Below are 19,571 nucleotides of genomic sequence, written 5' to 3' on the forward strand. Positions count from 1 at the left end.
CCTCAGTCATCTCTGATAGAAATATAACTTAGTGTATTGATTTTTGGGAAAAAAACCTCATAGTGTTTTAAAAGTTGAATATAGAGAATTATATATACTGCACAATATTAAAGTATATCCACACAGTAAGTTATAAAAAATTTATGGCAGCATTGTATACCATACTAAGAAAGTAGGCATATGTCAACACCACTGGATGAAGAAAGGATGAAGAACACAGCATAACAGAGGAATCCAGGAATATTACTCATGAATAGACAGGAAAAAAAATGTAACAATATGTGCTAAGCCATGGATAATTCTCTAATGGAGTATCCTTGGTGTAAAAATACAACTATAATATTCCCCATATTATATTATATATCTAGAACAGGCAAATCTACAGAGATATAAAATAGATTAGTGGTTTCCAGCAATGAATACGGAAGTCATGATAAGAATGGAGAGTGACAGCTAAGAGATACACAGGTTCTTTGAAGGATAATGAAGACATCCTATCTGTGCTGGCACTTGGACAGCTCTGAACACAGTAGAAACCATACAATTATAAACTCTAAATAGAGAATTTCAGGGTCCGTGAGAAATATATCAAAAGAAAATATCTGAACATGCCCTTCCTTCTCCTAGCTTATACTACCCTAAGCTAATAACGAGACCAGTGCTAAATACACAGGGATTACTTGAAGTTCCTTTCCCTGGGTAGCAGTTGAAAGCTGGCCCTTATTGCATAACTCCCTCACTAACACAGGCCTGAGTAGATAGCATGGGCAATCTTCATTGTAAACTTGACAAGAGTTAGAATGGTCTAGAAAATTTACTTTTGGGTGTGTCCGCAAGTATCCAAAGAGGTTTATTAGGAGAGGGAAGGCCCATGCTAAAGGCCCGTATCCCATACTGAATCTAAGAGAAAACAAGGCTAATGCAAACTAAGCACTATCAATCTTCTCTTGCTGCTTTACAACTGTGGATGAAAGATGACTAAATTCAAGTTCTTTCTATATTGCCTGCTCTACCCTGGAAGTATTATACTCTCAAGCATGAAATAAAACAAGCTCTTACTTTCTTACATTGTCCAGTATCAGATATTTTGCCACAGTAGTAAAAAAAGTAATTAATACAGTAGTAGGCTTCAACTGGAAATCCACAGGCAGAATCTTGCTGTGGCATGGTCTGTATGTCAAACTGCTCTGATTGGTCAATAAATAAAACACTGACTGGCCAGTGGCCAGGCAGGAAGTATAGGTGGGACTAACAGAGAGGAGAACAGAGAAAACAGGAAGGCAGAGGGAGTCACTGCCAGCCACCGCCGTGACAAGCAGCATGTGAAGATGCCGGTAAGCCACAAGCCACGTGGCAAGGTATAGATTTATGGAAATGGATTAATTTAAGCTATAAAAACAGTTAGCAAGAAGCCTGCCACGGCCATACAGTTTGTAAGCAATATAAGTCTCTGTGTTTACTTGGTTGGGTCTGAGCAGCTGTGGGACTGGCGGGTGACAGAGATTTGTCCTGACTGTGAGCAAGGCAGGAAAACTCTAGCTACAGAATCTGGCCTATGCAAACATTAAGAATGACGGTAGCAAGTAAACCACTAAACAAAAGGAAATACTATTTTAGAGGTATGGTGGTTTGAATAGGAATGGTTCCCATAGACTTATGTGTATAAATGCTTGGCCCATAGGGAGTGGCACTATTAGGAGGTGTGGCCTTTTTGTAGTATGTGTGACCTTGTTGGAAGAATTGTGTCACTGTGGAGGTTGGGTTTGATGTCTTATAAGCTCAAGCTTATAGCCAGTGTGACAGTCTCCTTCTGCTGCCTTCAGATCAAGGTGAAGAACTCTCAGCTCTTTCTCCAGCACCATGTCTGCCCTCATGCTGCCTAATTCCCACCATGATGATAATGGACTAAACTTCTGAACTGTAAGCCAGCCCCAATTAAATATTTTTCCTTATAAGAGTTGCCATGGCCATGGTGTCTGTTCACAGCAATAGAAACCCCAACTAAGTCCGAAGTTGGTACCAGGAGTGGGGTATTGCTAGGATAGACCTGATCATGTTTTTGTTTGGAGGAATGTGGACTTTAGGATTTGGGATTGTAAAACCAGTCAAATGCTTTAAGTAGGGCTTAATAGGCCATACTAGAAGGAGAAGAAGCAGGGAAGACAGTGGTGCTGAGAGTGATTTGAGCTGTTAGGCTCAGCTCAAGAAGTTTTAGAGGACAAGAATTTTAGTATGTGGCCTAGAGACTGTTCTCCTGATATTTTGGCAAGAATATGGCTGACTGTTTGCCCAAAAAGTCTGCCTGAGTCTAAAGTGAAGAGTTTTGGATTGATTACATTGACAAAAGAAATCTCAAAACAGCTTAGTACTGTCATATGATTATTAGTGTTCACACTTATGAAGAACCATAATATAAAGGAGCAAGCCGAGTAAGGAAAAGTACAAAATGTATCATTTGAGGAAAAAGGGGTACCAGGAAGTGGAATGGACCTAAATCCTGTGTTCAAAGAGATAAACAGATTAACAGAAAGCCTGATGTTAAATGAAATAAAGGGAGTGTAGACCTCAGGGCAAAATCCCACCCAGGTAAGCTTCCAATTTGTGAAAATGAATTAAAGAATATTAGGTTAGGTCCAGGCATGATGGTATACACCTTTAATCCCAGCATTCAAGAGACAGAGGCATGCAGAGCTCTGAGTTCAAGGCCAGCCTGGATACAGAGCAAATTCCAGGATAGCCAACTTTAGGCAGTAAAGGAAACAGAAAGTTGGTCAAGATGTAATTGAAAAAGGGGGCCATGTTTCCAGCCCAAGCAAGCAGCAGAAGTTGGTAGCTTCAGCTACTTTGTTTTGGCATTAGAATCAAGGATAGAAGAAAGGGGTTATAGAATCTCCTTATGGGACTAAGGAAAGCTGCTGAGGTCAGGCATATGTCAGAGGTGTCCTTCTATGGAGGCCTATGAAGGTAAAACAAGGAATGCCTTGGACACCCCAAGATGTTGGAGATGCCAGAGTCACAGGTTACTTGCCTAGGAAAGCTGCTAACAGGGAGTGAAACCAGCCCATGGGAATGAAGTGTGCTGTATTCAACAAAGATGAAAGGAGTTGGAGATCTGAAGAGCATTTGATATCAGCCATGGAGATACAGAGTTTGGAGTTTGCCCACCTAGTGTTTGGTCTTGCTTTGGTCCAGTATTTTCTTACTATGCTCCTTTCCCTACCTTTTGGAATAGTAATGTATATCCTGGGCTGTTGTATGTTAGAAGCATGTGGTCTAATTTTTCATTTTGATTTTACAAGGGATTACAATTAAGAGAGTGCCTGTTTCTCAGAAGAGACTTTAAACTTTGGAATTTAAACAGGGTTCAAACTGTTATAGACTTTGGGGACTCTGGCAGTTTATAGTTATAAGCCTATGGGGACCAGAGATTAGAATGTGGTGGTGTTAATAGGAATGGCCCCCATAGTCTCACATGTTTGAATGCTTGGCACTATTAGGAGGTGTGACCATGTTGACTGAAGTGTGTCACTGTGGAGGCAGGCTTTGTTGTCTCCTATGCTCAAGCTAATCTCAATATAGCACACAGACTCCTGCTACCTGTGGATCAAGATGTAGAACTCTCTGATCCTTCTCCAGCATCATGTCTGCCTGCACACTGCCATGTTTTCCACTCTGATGATAATGGACTAAACCTCATATTGGTAAACCAGCTCCAATAAAATGTTTTCCTTTATAAGGGTTGCCATGGTTATGATGTCTCTTCACAGTAAGAGAAATTCTAACTAAGACAAGGGGGTTACCAAGTCAATGTATTTAATAATAAACATCATCCTGATCACCCCTCCTCTTCCTAATCTCTCCAAAAAAAAAGACCCTATAAATAAATCTGGTTTTCTAACATCACCTATCATGATGAGCTACACTACTACCCACCCAAAGCTATGAGAAAACAGTCGATATTCTCATATTCAATCCATTACCACATTGTATTATTTCTGTGTTTCCTTTCTCCCTTAACAAGCAATAGCTGTATAAGCAAAGTTATCATTTCCTAGATTCCTCTTAGTATTCATGTTTGCATGATTTCTCCACTCTGATTTAATTACCAAACAGCAATCTCTATAAATCAAACAACTCACTCTGCTTAATTCCCTCTGAAGTGCTTAAAAAAGGCTCACATACTTGAACTATCTATCCTGTGAGGACATTCTGTCAACTTATCTGATGTCATCCTGACCTGCACTGGAATAACCTTCATTCCTTTACATCACGCCAGATCCTTATTCTGAATAAGCCTGAAGAATAGTAAAAATTTTAGTATTGAAAAACATATGGTGAGGAAAGAGGAAGCTACTGCCCTGCTTTACTGTATCTGTTATAATTTGCATATAATTGTATATTTATCTGATTAAACCTTAATCCCCACTAAACAAGAGCCTTATTAAATGCTCAGGATTTTGTGAAGTGTCAGAAATACTCAGAAATACTTAAATGGTGGTCACCAAATACACACATAAATTTTTGTTCTTGAAATCTATAATTTCTTCTGATTGTTTACCCTTATTATTATGATGTTATAGTAAAAGACATTTTTATTATTTCTGTTATCATCATTGGGCTACTTGTTGATTTATGAATGGGATAATACACATAGAGGCCCAAGAAGACCCAAAATGAAACTTAATGTCCATGGTCCAGACGTTCTACTCCAAAGGATCCTGCATAACAGTGTTCTCAGATGGAAACATGTGATGCTTTATAGAGAAAATGGACCATTCTGAATTATTAGACATAGTAGGAATATTAACTGTCTATTTTGATTTCCTACACATATATGTATATTAAGAATATGTGAGAACATACAAATATTAAGTTGAAGTTAAATAAATATGTCAGTGGAATATCCTCAATTAAATAGTTCCCATAGTTGTGACCTGATATATTATTGTTATCTCGTGAACATTCTATCTGCCAAAATCATACAAATATTTATATGATTCAAAAAATAAATAATAAAAGCACAAAAGGCATTCCATATATGGGAAACCACAATAATAAAATAAGTAATTAAAACATATTGTATTCTATAGAAACCATTTTTTAAATTCAAAACTTTGGGTAGGTGGTGGCTCACATCAGTAGTCCCAGCACTTGACAGGATGAGGTAAGTGGACTGTTGAGAGTTTAAAGCCAGTATAGGATACAGAGTGAGTCCTAGGACAGCCTAGACTATAGTGTGAGATCCTGTCTCAACAAACCATAAGCAAGCAAACAAACAAAACAAAAACCACTTCTTTCCTATGTGATAGGATTAAAAATAACTATTTAATTAAAACATTCAAAAGTTTTAAATGTAGTGATACATGAATTGCATAGTGAGTTGTAATCCTTTAAGTTAACTTGTTTTTAGACCAGCTTGGCATGGCAGCATTGAACTTCATCAAAGTCACTTAAGTTCAAAGCCTAAATGTGTGTGTTTTCAGCTGCATTGTTTATCTCTGAGAAATGGGGTTGCCTACAACTCTCAGAGAACAGGGCTCCAACTAATTATAACCTGAGTTTAGCTAATTAGTCTTCCATATCTTTTCTTTTCAGATAACAGCCAGCCACAGTGGGGGTCAACCTTTAAACTTTCTGCATTTGTTTAAGCTTTCTTCCAACTTGTATTTTCCAAGTCTCACTAGCTTTTAAATATTATACTCTAATACAAGTGGAGAATGCACTACCCCTTACCAGAAAGGGAAAAAGAAATCTCTGTCAGGGGCACATGGTCAATTTTTGCTTTACATAAAATGATTACAAATGGATGGAGCAGGAAAAACAAAAAATACCTCTGGGCTCAGCAAATACTGTCCTACATACCTTGTTAAGAGCATGAAGTGGTAATTAATATAATCCTTTTAAATCTCATATGTGTCTTTTCCAGGGGTCTAGGTCATAGTTCTCTGACTGGTGAACCCTGGGCTATGTCCCACTTTGTGTATTGTTTGGTTTAATACAGACCAAGTTGGGTTTTATAGCTCGTAAACTGAAAAGCCAAGGTATTTCTGGCAAGCACAGAATCTGCTTTACCTTGGCAAGTGATGAGCTCTGATTTCATGGGTCCTCATTTTCTCATTCATTGTTTCACCATTGTACAGGTATTGAATGAACACTTATTAAATTCCAGGCCATCCACCAGGTTCTAGGACTTCAGCTGTGAACAGCATAATCTTTCAATCACGTAAGTAGAAAGAAATATATAAAATTTTGTATTAAGGGTCAAGGTTTTGGGGGAAATACTGAAGGCAATTAAGTGGTCACTAGGACGTGACACTGACAGTGGCCTGAAAGAATTGAGTAAACCACAGAGAAAGGGGTGGGCAGCAAAAGCCCTGGAGCATTCTCAGTACTAGAATGAAAGGCTAGCTACTAAACTGGCCTCCAGGGCAAGGAAGAGTTAGAAAACCACCTATGGTGAGCAAGACAGAACCTGGGAGCCAAGGAAATGAATGAAATTCATTCTGATTCTCACATAAAGCCATTAGAGATTTCATTAGAGATTTTTATTTTTGTTTTTACAGGAAGGGTCAGAATTATACAGAATAAAATTAAAAGATTTAGTCTGGTTCTTGGATAGAAGCCAGAGAACAATAGAGGAGGGCAACATTCTGAAAAGAGGAATGATTAGAACATATTAGTGGGAAACTGAGGCAGAGGAAGTGATAGGCAAGTCTGATGTCATCAAAAGCTGGTAGAAGACAGTGAGAAAGAGTAGGATTCTGGCTGCAGTTGGAAGACAAAGCAATAAGATTTATTGATGAAAAGTGTTCATGATCAGAAAATGACAATTTAATAATGACTGATGTTTGGACCTGGACAACCCCAAAAATCTGTCTTTAACCCAAGTGGATGATTCCAAACCTGATCAAATTGATCAAGACAGTTGAGATTAGGTAAACCAGAAATAGTCATTGATATAGGGTGATGCAGAGGTGGCAGTTAATTATTTGAGAGCAGAAATAAGGAGAGCTATTAAGCCTAAACTATGACAAAATCAGAAAGCAGAAATCATGGGTGTACTCTTCAGGAAGTACATGTCTTCTTCAACATATTCAAAAACTTAATTTTTACACAAGGCCTGTTTTTCACTTACTAATATTGTTTACTGCCTAAAATATATAGAATCTCAAGAAATAACAGATTAGTAGTTTCATGGTATTTCTAGCAATGCCAGCTAGATCTAAAATTAATAACTGAGATTTAAAAAAAAAACTTGCAAAGCTGACTCATAGAAAGTAGGGATTTTACAGTGCTTGCTAGGCAGTGTCATAAGGGTAAAGAGGAAGACACTATCATTTTGACACATGATGGCTTAGGTTTAATTGCCTATGTGGAAACAGGAGGTATAATCTCAGTTTTCAAGAACTCCATACATCCTACATCCCTGAAGGACTATGTTCCTTGTTAAACCAGGCCATTGACCCAGGGAAAGGATTAGAACATTTGTCCATATCCTTATCCTTGAACTGGGATTGTGGTGGAAATGTGTGTCACAGTAGAGCCATGAAACTGTAAATAATACTAAACTCTGTATATTCCAAGTTGTTCTTATATGCATAAGGCTATGATAAACTTTCATCTTCTCATTCATAAAAGTACTGCCAGCTTTTCCTTGGCCTATCAGATTTTTTAACATCATCATTCTTTCATTCATGGCTATTAGTATGTATAAGCACATAAGCAGCTTGATATGACAAATGTTAATATAATGATCAAGACAGCTACCAGTGGCTGAATAGTAATATAATATAGATATGCTGAACAAAAGTATAATTCATGCCAAGATCAGACCAAATACAGAAGCATGAGAGTTCATCATGCTACAGGAAATGATATGCATCTGAAACTAAGGCCTTTCTTACTTTTTGGATTGTTCATAAAGCTATGATTGACCATAAGTAACTAAAAAGAATGTAAAATGAAATTGAATAAAGGAGGGATGTTGCATTTCAGCAGCGTGTTATTCTGCTAAACCTAAACCTCATAGGGTTTTATCTAACATAAGTATCTAACATATAATCAGTGTTCTTATCCATCAACTTCACATTTAGAAAGTGACCTACCTACTCAATAAAATACCTGGCCTAAAATTTAGTATTTCACATTTTGAATGTGTAGAGTACAAGATGTTAGGTCCACTTATTGGTTATTTCCAGATAAATGGGAAGGGCATGGTCCTCTTATCTTGTTACACTTTTCACAATGGGAAGGACTGTCCTTTCTTAATACATTGAATGCCACATTGTTTATACATTAGTATTTTTCTATTGGTAATTTCACTATTTAATACAGCCTCCTGGTATAGCTTGGAAGTGCTATCCAGTGTTCCTGTGTGTGAAACATGGCTGTGGATGTGCAGTATCTCAAGGAGAAAATAAAAATGAAAGATAAGCTTTGTTCATGAATGAAATGCACTGCCATTGGACCTGTGTTCAATGTTAATGAATCAAAGTGTCTCTAAACAATGCAAAGTTATGTACTATTGGATGATGGCAATGGCATGAAGCTTATTGGGAACTCCTTGGATCAATGGCTCCATTTTTGCAACTTCAGTAACTGTACACTAAAAGCTAGGTGAAGACTGACCACATGGTTGGCTACATGATGCCAATATACTAACATGGAATGACTCCCTGCTTAGTTATATCCCTGAGGTTCCTGGCAGCAGCAATTACAGCTTCTAGAATACTCTTTCAACCAAAAATAATGAGTCACATATTTTCATAGGCAGTCAGAATTTGTACTGAAATACACTTTTGCAGCAATAAAAGCAAAAATATTCAACACAAATGAGAACCAGAAGATTAACAAAACTCAAAATAGCACTCACAATTTTCCTGAGTTTGGAAAGCATCACTATAAAGGAAAAGTATATGAATTCTTTCGACTTTAAAATGATAAGGGAAAAATCATATCAAAGAAAAAATAAAATAGTTTGAATAGAAAACATGAACATAAGAAAATGACAAGACAGAATGTCTAGACATGAGAAACATACTCACTAGAATTAAACATTTGACATTTGGTTTAATAACAAATCAGGCAGATGTTAGAGGGAAAATAATGAATGGAGTACAAATTATGGCTAAGGAGGTGACTACAGACCATGGAGGCATAGGGAAGAAAATAAGAAAGAAGAGAAGAAAATAAGAAGGTAAGAAAGAGATGGAAGAGACCATGAGGATACTTGGAATGTGTTCAAAGGGGGGCCCAAAGAAGCAAAGATGGAATTCTTGTACAAGAAAAATGGAAAGCACACACTGAAAGTTTTCTCTAGGTTTTATGAGACTTCCTAGGAGACACTCTATAAATCCTACAGAAATGACAGTGTCTTGTCTTTATACCTCCTGATCTCTAGGCACTCTCCGGTTGCTTCATATGCATAACTTCTACTCTTGACACTTGACAAAAAAGAATCTGCTATTTTAGATTTTTAGATAAGGCTACTAAAGCACAAAGAATCATATGTTTCCCCAAACCACATGGCTGGTAAGGAGGAGAGTGGGGGTCAATCCTAGATAGACTAGCTCTAGTGCCTAGGTCTTTGATATTAAACTTCAAATAAATTATTTTTATGAATGAGGGTTAAAGAAGTATATGCTTAGACCAATGGGTAAAGGAGGGAATCAATGAAATGTTATTGACCACACACAGAATAAATTCACTGAAACCATTTTTAAAAGTTTAATCTGTCCTGGTTTGTTTTATATTGCTGTGATAGAACATCCTGATAAAACTAACTAAAGGGAGAAAGGATTTATTTAAGCTCATAATTTCAGGCTATATTCCAGCATTGTAGAAAGGCAAAACAGTGAGACTCAGAAAGACAAACATGGTATGTACTCACTCATAGGAGGATACTAGATGTAAAACAAAGATGACTAGACTGCTACTCACATCACCAGGGAGGCTACCTAGAAAACAGGACCCTAAGAAAGACACAGGGATCGCTCAATGACAGAGAAATGGATGAGATCTACGTGAACAACCTGCATGTGAGTGGGGGTAATGAAGGGCAAGGGTCGAGAGAAAGAGAGCTTAGGGGAGCGGGAGATCCCAGCTGGATCAAGAACAGAGAGGGAGAACAAGGAATAAGAGACCATGATAAATGAAGACCATATGGGAATAGGAAGAAGCAAAGTGCTAGAGAGGTCCCCAGAAATCCACAAAGATACCTCCACAATAGACTACTGGCAATGGTCGAGAGAAAGCCTGAACTGACCTACTCTGGTGATAGGAAGCCAAACAACCTAACTGTTGTGCTAGAAATATCCAATGACTGAGGGAAGGGGATGCAGAGATCCACAGCCAGGCCCAGGTGGAGCCCCAGGAGTCCAATCAGCGAGAAAGAAGAGGGATTGTATGAGCAAGAATTGTTGAGACCAAGATTGGAAAAAGCACAGGGACAAATAGCCAAACGAATGGAAACACATGAACTATGAACCAATACAATAGCTGAGGAGCCCCCAACTGGATCAGGCCCTCTGGATAAGTGAGACAGTTGATTAGCTTGAACTGTTTGGGAGGCACCCAGGCAGTGGGACCAGGACCTGTCCTTAGAACATGAGTTGGCTGTTTGGAACCTGGGGCTTATACAGGGACACTTGGCTCAGCCTGAGAGGAGGGGACTGGACCTGCCTGGACTGAATCTACCAGGTTGATCTCAACCCTCAGGGGAGTCTTTGCCCTGGAGGAGATGGGAATGGGGAGTGGGCTGAGGGGAAGGGGAGGGGGGGGCGGGAGGGGGCAGGACAGGGGAATCCATGGCTGATATGTAAAATTAAATTAAATTATAAAATAAAATAAATTAAAATTAAAGGTAAAAAATCAAATTAAAAAAAAGACATTTCAAAGAAAAATTATCTTAAATTATGAGAATGCTGAACTTTTGGCAACTGATGCATTCTATAGAAGGGGTAGCCATCAGTTATGTACCAAATGGTGAACCCACCAGGTTCCAATATAGACCCACACCCCTGACCACATAGACAGTTCTAGTTCAAATTGGAGGGGCATAAAACAAAACAAAACAACATCAATGTAGGAAAATGACCTGTAGGGAAGATAGAGGGATAAAAGAGGTAGGAGGGACATGAAAGAGGGTACTTGGAGAAAGTAAACAGAATACACTATGGATTTATATGAAATTTTCAGAGAACAAATTTTAATCAATAAGCAATGTATGCATAGATTTTGTTCTCAAATATAACTTGAAGTGCATAAAGCAATTAACTTACTTCCTACAAAATGTTCCTAAAATAAAATAATGGCATTTTAAAACTGAGGGGCTTTGACTGACAAATGAGAAATAAATGTCCAAGCTAGGGGGAAATGTCATAACAGATATTAAAATCTCAATGGAAGTGCTCAAATAAGGAGTTGGTAATCTACCAAGAAGTATATGTAAATGTCAAAGGGAAATAGATTTGGTAGGTTGGAAAAGGTTGTGAGTAACTATCCTATCTCAGTGGCTCAATGCATAAGTCACAATACTCAGAACACCAAGAAAAGGAAAGCATAAGAATTTCTCAACCAAGACTCCTGGCTTCAAACCTGTGGGGTAACTAGCATATGAGATATAACTTTTCCAAGAACCAAATAAGTTATTATGAAAGTTCAGAATCTTACATACAGAGAGAATCCCACAAGATTTCTTCCAGAAAAAATAAATGGAACCTTCTACATAAAATGCTATCAATCAAAATGGCATCAGATTTTCCAAGAACAGTAACAGAAATCAGTCAGTGAGTAGAAGCAGCTTTAATATTCCGAAGGAAATGACTTCTAACACAGTATATGGCCGTCTTTCAGTCGGTGCCCCCATATAACAATTTTAGGCAGACAATCTAGCTCAGATGACTATATAATTTGTGCTTTCTTGGTACACTTGAGGACGTGGTACTCCAAAATTATGGGCATTAGGAATGAGGAAAAAGAGCAGACCTAAGACCATAAAGTACACATAACAGTGTTCTAGGAAGATAAACCCCTACTGTGTGGGAAAACCAGTCTAACACAGAGCATCCCAAACAGCTTTAGGTCATGTTGCCCTAGAAAGTGGATAGGGTACCTGATGCTGCTCAGAATCTGAGAGGGTATCCAGAAAAATGTCCTACACATAACAGTGTTCTAGGAAGATTAACCCCTGCTGTGTGGGAAAACCAGTCTAACACAGAGCATCCCAAACAGCTTTAGGGCATGTTGCCCTAGAAAGTGGATAGGGTACCTGATGCTGCTCAGAATCTGAGAGGGTATCCAGAAAAATGTCCCTTAAATTTGGCAGACTTCTGTGTAAGACAAAAGAAAATATTTATCCTTCTCCCTTTCCTCCATGTCTGCCTCCTCTTCCCCAATTCTGCTTTTTCCTCTTCATCATACTAGAGAATGTTCTCCATATAGATGGATTAAGGTAGGAACTAAGAGCAACATTCCCGTACAGTTATTATGCCGCTGTGAAAGAACAAATGACTTGAAATAAAAACAAAAGTGGCAGAAAAGTATCTGATCAAGAGAATTTATAAAATCTAGAATAGGGGCTGGAACAACGGCTCAGCTATTGCAGAGGACTCAAGTTGGATTTGCAGTACTCATATTCACTGTAACTTCAGCATTAGGGGGTCCTATACCCTCTTCTGGCCTCTGTGGTCACATCATTCACATATGCACACGTTTAAAGACACACACACACACACACACACACACACACACACACACGATTTTAAAAATAAAATAATTATTAAAGAAAAGGTCTTTAGATCTAGGGTAAACAGCCTATCACATAGTAAAACAGCAATGGCATTTACACACTCCTCAATCAAGAACAACTCTTCAGTCTCTACCTAGAAATATCTACCTAGAATAAATGCAGTGAAATACAAGAAATTGGTGTGCTAGGATCAAGGGTTGACAAGGAACCCAAATTCTCCTAAATAATACCTTTCTTAAAACAGAAAAAACTAAGCAAGTCCAAAGTGAAAATTGGAGACATCCTTCCAATCTGTAAAGTGTGGACTTCAGCCCACGCAGTTCCTCTGATGTAAGTCACTGGGGTACTGGAATAAATAAATGGATGGTGCTCTATCACAGGGCATGCAAAACCAAGTCTAGATGATTAAAGGCTTTAATGTAGAAAGAAAACTATTAACACTTTATTAGTGCTTCAAGAGAATAACTCTTTCATTTCACAACAAAGAAGGAAAATAATTTAAAGAAATCAGAGAAGACAGCTACAGAAAAAAAGACATCATTTAAAACCCAAAGTTAAGAAAATTTGTTCATTTGACAGTGTTAACGAAAGAATTAGCCATTGACAAGCAAAAGATATCTGTAGCACACAAAAATGACTAAGAAATCATCAACAACACATAAGGAACATCATTTTTAAAATAGGGGTGAGGAGTTAGAGACTAGGTGGTTAATGGCTGCTGGTGGGGTGGAGTCCTTTTTCTCTGGAGGAGGTGGAAGCCGCTTGATTACTCATGCTCAGGTAAATTATCCCCACACTATGTATATGGAAGAAACATTAATTGGACTCAGTGGTTTATAAAAAGTAAAAGAAGACTTGAAGGTGAGAGAGGGTTGTATTGAGTGGGTTTAGGAGAAGTGATATTGTGGAGGTGGAGGTGGACATCATCAAGACTATATATATATATATATATATATATATATATATATATATATATATATATATATATATATATGAAATTGTCAAAGAATCACAACTACAATCTTAAAGATTGTCATACAGTAGAAATGTATACAAATATAGGAAACACAATCAAATTAAAAGGCTCCTGAGATTTTATAGTCATATGAATGGAACTGAAATATCCCAACTAATCCCAATTTCACATTCATCATCTTTATAAACATTAAAAATCTTGATAATAGCAAGTATTCACAAGGATGTTTGTCAACAGGTATTTCCAGGCACAGCCTTGAAGTTGTACATATATACATTGTGTTAACTGCCATTAAGAAATTTAAACCAGTAAGATACATGTAGTCAAAAACATGGAAAAAAGTGCCCAGATAGGAAACACATTGATTTAGAACAGTAACCAATGATAAAAGTGGTGAGGAAGAATGGATCCTCAGTATGTTATGTTTTCTCAGGAGGATGAACAACACTTCAAATATTTCAAATCCTAAGCAGTAAGTGGCAGGTAACATATATTCCTCATGTTTTCTTCATACCATTTGTACATCTAGTATAATTTATGGTTTTTAAAACACATTGCACCTCAAACATGGTTAAAATTAAAAATAATTATAATCCAGAATTATTTCACAGCAAGGCAAAAACCAGTCATTAAAATAAGCAAACTTGGGCTTTTTTTTTTTTTAACACAACACCTTAAAACTTTCAGTGGATAGAATTAAGAAGTTTTGAAAACACCTCCAATCAACACGAAAAACTACACATTTAACATACCAACAAACAACTAAGAAAATGTGTAAAATTCACATATTCTTTCCCGTATTTCTTTGGTCCATTTGTCTGAGTATTCCACAATCTACTGAAAGGGACTGACAATCTCCAAAGAAAACTGGCTTTGTGGATTATTAACAACTTGTCTTAAATTGATTGCCAATGGCACTTTAAAGCACATTGAAAATAAAAATACCTTTGTATTTCATCCATACTAAAGTGGGGCAGTGGTTATGTTTTCACATATTCACTTATCTGTGCTGGGCACAGCAGAACTTTTCAGCTTGCTAAGGAAAACAGAGTGGTGCAACATAAGAATATACAAAGTAGCCTGGACAGGATAGGGAATGCTGTTCTGTGGTCATGCTTACCATGCCTTTCCCTTCATTCAAGACAGTCAGGACTTCTCTGAACCACAGTCACCAGCATCCTGTCCACACAAAGGGACGTCCTTGCCTTTATGTTTCCTTTCATTTATACTTCAGTATTATATTCTGTCCTCATTTCCAAGTTAAGGTAATCTACTCTCATAATTATTAAATACCTTCTACCTCTATTATAATTAGTGATTAATAATATCCCCTTTCATTAACCTCTTTACAAGAATCTATATCCCTACCACATTAATTAAAATAAATGCATGTTGTATCTCAATGCTGTAATGTACTATGAGGTTTGTCAGCAAGACTGCTTTGTGAATCTTCAAAATGAATCAGTCAGGGAAACACCAAAAAATATAAAATATCACAAGGCAAAAGAATCTCACTGTATACCCAGACTGGTAAGCAGCCAGATGCCAAGAATAGGATCAGTTAAAACTTTTTTTTTTTTTTTTTTGGTTTTTTGAGACAAGGTTTCTCTCTGTAGCTTTGCACCTTTCCGGGAACTCACTTTGGAGACCAGGCTGGCCTCAAACTCACCGAGATCCGCCTGGCTCTGCCTCCCAAGTGCTGGGATTAAAGGTGTGTACCACCACCGCCCGGCTGGATCATTTAAAACTTTTAAGACAGACGAGAAAGCTGAAGAAAAAGTGCCAGGGACCAATGAGCACTTTTGGAGTTGAGTCTAAGTTCTGAAATGTATCCTGATGTGGTACATGCCCACTTTAGCAAAGTAAAGACACTACCAAGAAATAATAAGATAAGACAACAAGGGAAGGGAAGAAGAGAAAATGGGAGGGGTAGGGAGAGAAGAAGAATTGACACATTTTGAGTTGAACAGCAATTTGTTTTGTGTTTTGAGCTTTATCACTTTTTCATAATTTTTTTAACTGGGTGCAAAGAATGGAAGGGTCAAGGGATCTTTACCATGTCCATATCCGTGTTTCAGATATATACTTACAGACAGTGACATGGAAGGCTAAGTTTAGTATTAATCAAACTTTTGTGTCACTTTGGCAAGTGTCCAGGAAAAAAAGAGGAAAGGGTTTCTTTGGCTCACTGTTTCATTGTGTCAGCCCATTATGGCTAGGAGTGCATGGAAGAGGAGTGTCCAGGAGTGCCTGGCAGGGGAGTGTCCAGGAGTGCCTGGCAGGGGAGTGTCCAGGAGTGCCTGGCAGGGGAGTGTCCAGGAGTGCCTGGCAGGGGAGTGTCCAGGACTGCATGGCAGGGGAGTGTCCAGGACTGCCTGGCAGGGGAGTGTCCAGGACTGCATGGCAGAGGAGTGTCCAGGAGTGCCTGGCAGGGGAGTGTCCAGGACTGCACGGCAGAGGAGTGTCCAGGAGTGCCTGGCAGGGGAGTGACAGAGAAGCAGTCAGGAGGCAGAGCAACACCTTCCGTGTTTCCAGGATTCTTGCTTTTCCCACTATTATTCCCTCTGAGCAGCCATGGGATGGTGCTACTCACATTCAGGATGGGTATTCCTCTCTTAGCATCATCTCCGCTCTTCCAGATGACCCACATTTGGTTCCTAGTACCCACATTTGAAGGCTCACAGGCACCAATAACTCTAGTTCTGTGGGTTCTAATGCCCTCTTCTGGCTAACAAGGGCACCCTGCCAAACATGGCGTATATGCATACACTCAGGCATATACATATTCACATAAGAGAATAAATAAATCTTTTTTAACAAAACAAATATCTGTCCATATGAGATGAAAAACAATGAGCTTAATATAAGAAACATTTTAATCATATCATAGGGGTGGTGAATACTACCAGGTTATAAAAACTTACACACTCCAATTTCATAGTTATTGCAGTGTAATAGAACTAAAAGAAACATTAAACTAAACTGATTATGATACACATTCTACACCAGAGAATTAAAACAAAAGAAAAAAAGAGGTAGAAAACAGACAAAGATAAAATGAAATTGAATCGCTGGTTCCAGTCTTAAACTCTCCACGGAAAGAATGTATATGGCCCATGTGTTGACTCAGATTCAATTAATATGGTATAAATGTGGTCTTCAATGCCCAGGCTCAATAGGCTTGTTTTGAAGGTCACTGGGAAGGTCACTTGTGACAAAGCCATAAGGAAGCCACCCAGATGTCATCAGGTAAGTTATTTTCTTCTTTACTCAATGTCTTTTTTATTTTGTTCAATGTTGTAGTGTGCATTTTAAATTTAAATGGTTAAGAATAAAGGCCACAGGGCTATAAAGGACTTCATACTCCTTTCAATTCTAGCTCAGTATAAAACACAGAGTCACTGTTGAATAAGTACAGCTTAACTGCATTCTTTCTCAGTCTTAGAAAAGAACTTTTGAAAAATATCAATATAGAACACACACATGCACACAGATACAGGTTTTTGTAGTTAAATTTTATATTAGATTGGTAATGTGTTAGCTAATCTTGGTTGACTACATCTGCAATCTACTAAAATCCAACCATCTGGGCACACCTATGGAGTACTTTCTTAATTGGCTCATTTGAGGTCAGAAGAACAACTCTAAATCTGGGCCACACTTTCTGGTTCCATATAACAACAAAAAACAGGATCCTACTTCTGCCTTTCTATCCACTAACCCTCACTTTCCCTGGCAATGTCATCTACTCTTTGGTGGTGTGAAAATCTACTTTAAGATTTCAACAAAGACCAAAGACAAGCTGAGACATGCATTGTGGACTAAACAACTACCAGTTTCTTGGCCTTGATCTTGGTACACAGCTGTTGTAGCCTAGCCAGATCATAGCCAATAAGCCATTCTAATAAATACACATATATAATTTATTCTATCTGTTTTGTTCCTCCAGAGAAACCTGAGGAGGGACCAAAATTAATGCCCAATTATCCCAATCAGTTTTTAAGTTTATAAAATAGTTTCAAAAATATCCACACAGATTTATATATGCACATTAAAATATTGGTTTTGATCTATTTACAGACATAAACTTACAAGCAAATTGGAGTTTGGCTTCTCGGCTCACTATTGTTCCAAGCGAATTTGTGGCAAAGCACTGATAACTTCCTGTATCCCAATTTCTGTTGGGGTTAATAACTATGAGATTTCCTCCGTTCAATTTGTAACGATGGTCCAGACTTGTGTCGATATCACTGCCATTCAGCTGCCATCTGAAAAGGAAATGTCAAGGTTATTTCTCTCTTTACTAGGCCTATGCTTAAATAAATGGCTCAATGCTCTACATTCCACTTTAAATATCTGAAGACTGGAATCTCAACATTCATGAGTCTGAGGATTTTTTTTTTTTTTTTTGCAAGCTTTAGGTCAGCATAACTATCTAATAAGATCCCATCTCAAAAACAATCAAAGACAACAAGTATGTATCTTTGAGAGGCAGAGAATAAAGTTTAGTGGAAATTATAACATAGTAGCATCTCAAAGTTAAAGGTGCTTAAAGGTTTTCTGAAGAGCTGGGGATAATTTAGCTTGCTCACTAGCTCACTAGGGGAAAATTTAGGCTGGGTCTATGTGAGCAAAGATGAAAGTTGAGGTAATTATCTGAGGAACTTCAGGCCAATCTCATGCTGACACCCAAAGAAGGGGTAGCACATTTCTTTGATTTATCTGGCCTGACTGAGCACATTTAATAAATTAATTGCTAACTGTTCAACTCTCCACTTCAATTTGTCTGAGTAAAGACCTGTCCTCGGGCATTCATTCTCCCCTTTTCTGAAGCCTCCATAGAGCTATTTACACAACAGTGCACTGCAGTAAAAAGACCCTAACATCACTTGAGGGGCTCAAAATTGAAGGAATAAACCCAGGGGACATACTCATTAATGGGAAGCAAACAGATTTTTTTAAAAAGAAAACTAAAAAAGTCTTATCTTTAAATTTTAAACAAAAGTGAAAGTTTTTAAACACTAAGTAAACTTGGTACACCACAGTAGATTTCTCCATTAAAAACCATCCATGTGCTATGATAACAAGCATACATCCATGTTGTAAATTAATTCACTCACTTCCTAGACAATCAAAATCTATTCATAGAAACATACTACCTATACCGTTTAGCCTATTACAAGAATTCCCTTAATTGCTGGGCAGTGGTGGCACATGCCTTTAATCCCAGTACTCGGGAGGCAGAGCCAGGAGGATTTCTGTGAGTTAGAGGCCAACCTGGTCTACAGAGAGAGATCCAGGACAGGCACCAAAATTACACAGAGAAACCTTGTCTTGAAAAATCAAAAATAAATAGATAGATAGATAGATAGATAGATAGATAGATAGATAGATAGATAAATGATTGGCTTAATTACTCAGCATAGGAATTTTGAGAAAATGGTTTAAAAAATGTATACTTTATAAAGGATAACAATAGTAGTTTGAGCTGTCAACAGTCCTAAAACTTCCTCAGGGATTCATTTGAATTGTAGGTCACAGTTCCTCAATTATACTGTTGAACATGGAAAAAAATCTTGTCCTAATTTGCAAAATATTTAATCTCCCTTACTAATAATTGTAACACAAAATTGAAGATAGAGTGATAGTGCAGCTATAAGGGCCCTGAGCAAGAACACTTTCCAGCACAAACCAAGGTAGGAAAACTCTGAAAATTCTAGCACCTTGTTTTGCGAGTCATCCTAGAGGTCCTGTGATTGAGTGTGATGGAGGAGGGTGTATTGAAAGGCAAAGCAAAATACTGACTCCTCAGCCACAGTTCTAATCACTCACCAGACCTGAGACTGA

General features: G+C 37.9%; 1 protein-coding gene across 1 annotated transcript in view; it reads right to left on the reverse strand.

Moving 5' to 3' along the window:
- The window catches only part of Cntn3 (contactin 3), a 257,987-nt gene that overhangs the window by 220,070 nt on the left and 18,346 nt on the right, over window positions 1-19,571 (reverse strand). The window contains exon 3 of the mRNA XM_059257096.1: window positions 17,817-17,992. Coding sequence (XP_059113079.1) covers window positions 17,817-17,992 — 176 coding nt within the window. The remainder of the gene's footprint in view (window positions 1-17,816; window positions 17,993-19,571) is intronic.

Source organism: Peromyscus eremicus, chromosome 3, assembly GCF_949786415.1.
Source record: "Peromyscus eremicus chromosome 3, PerEre_H2_v1, whole genome shotgun sequence".
NCBI classification, from domain to species: domain Eukaryota; kingdom Metazoa; phylum Chordata; class Mammalia; order Rodentia; family Cricetidae; genus Peromyscus; species Peromyscus eremicus.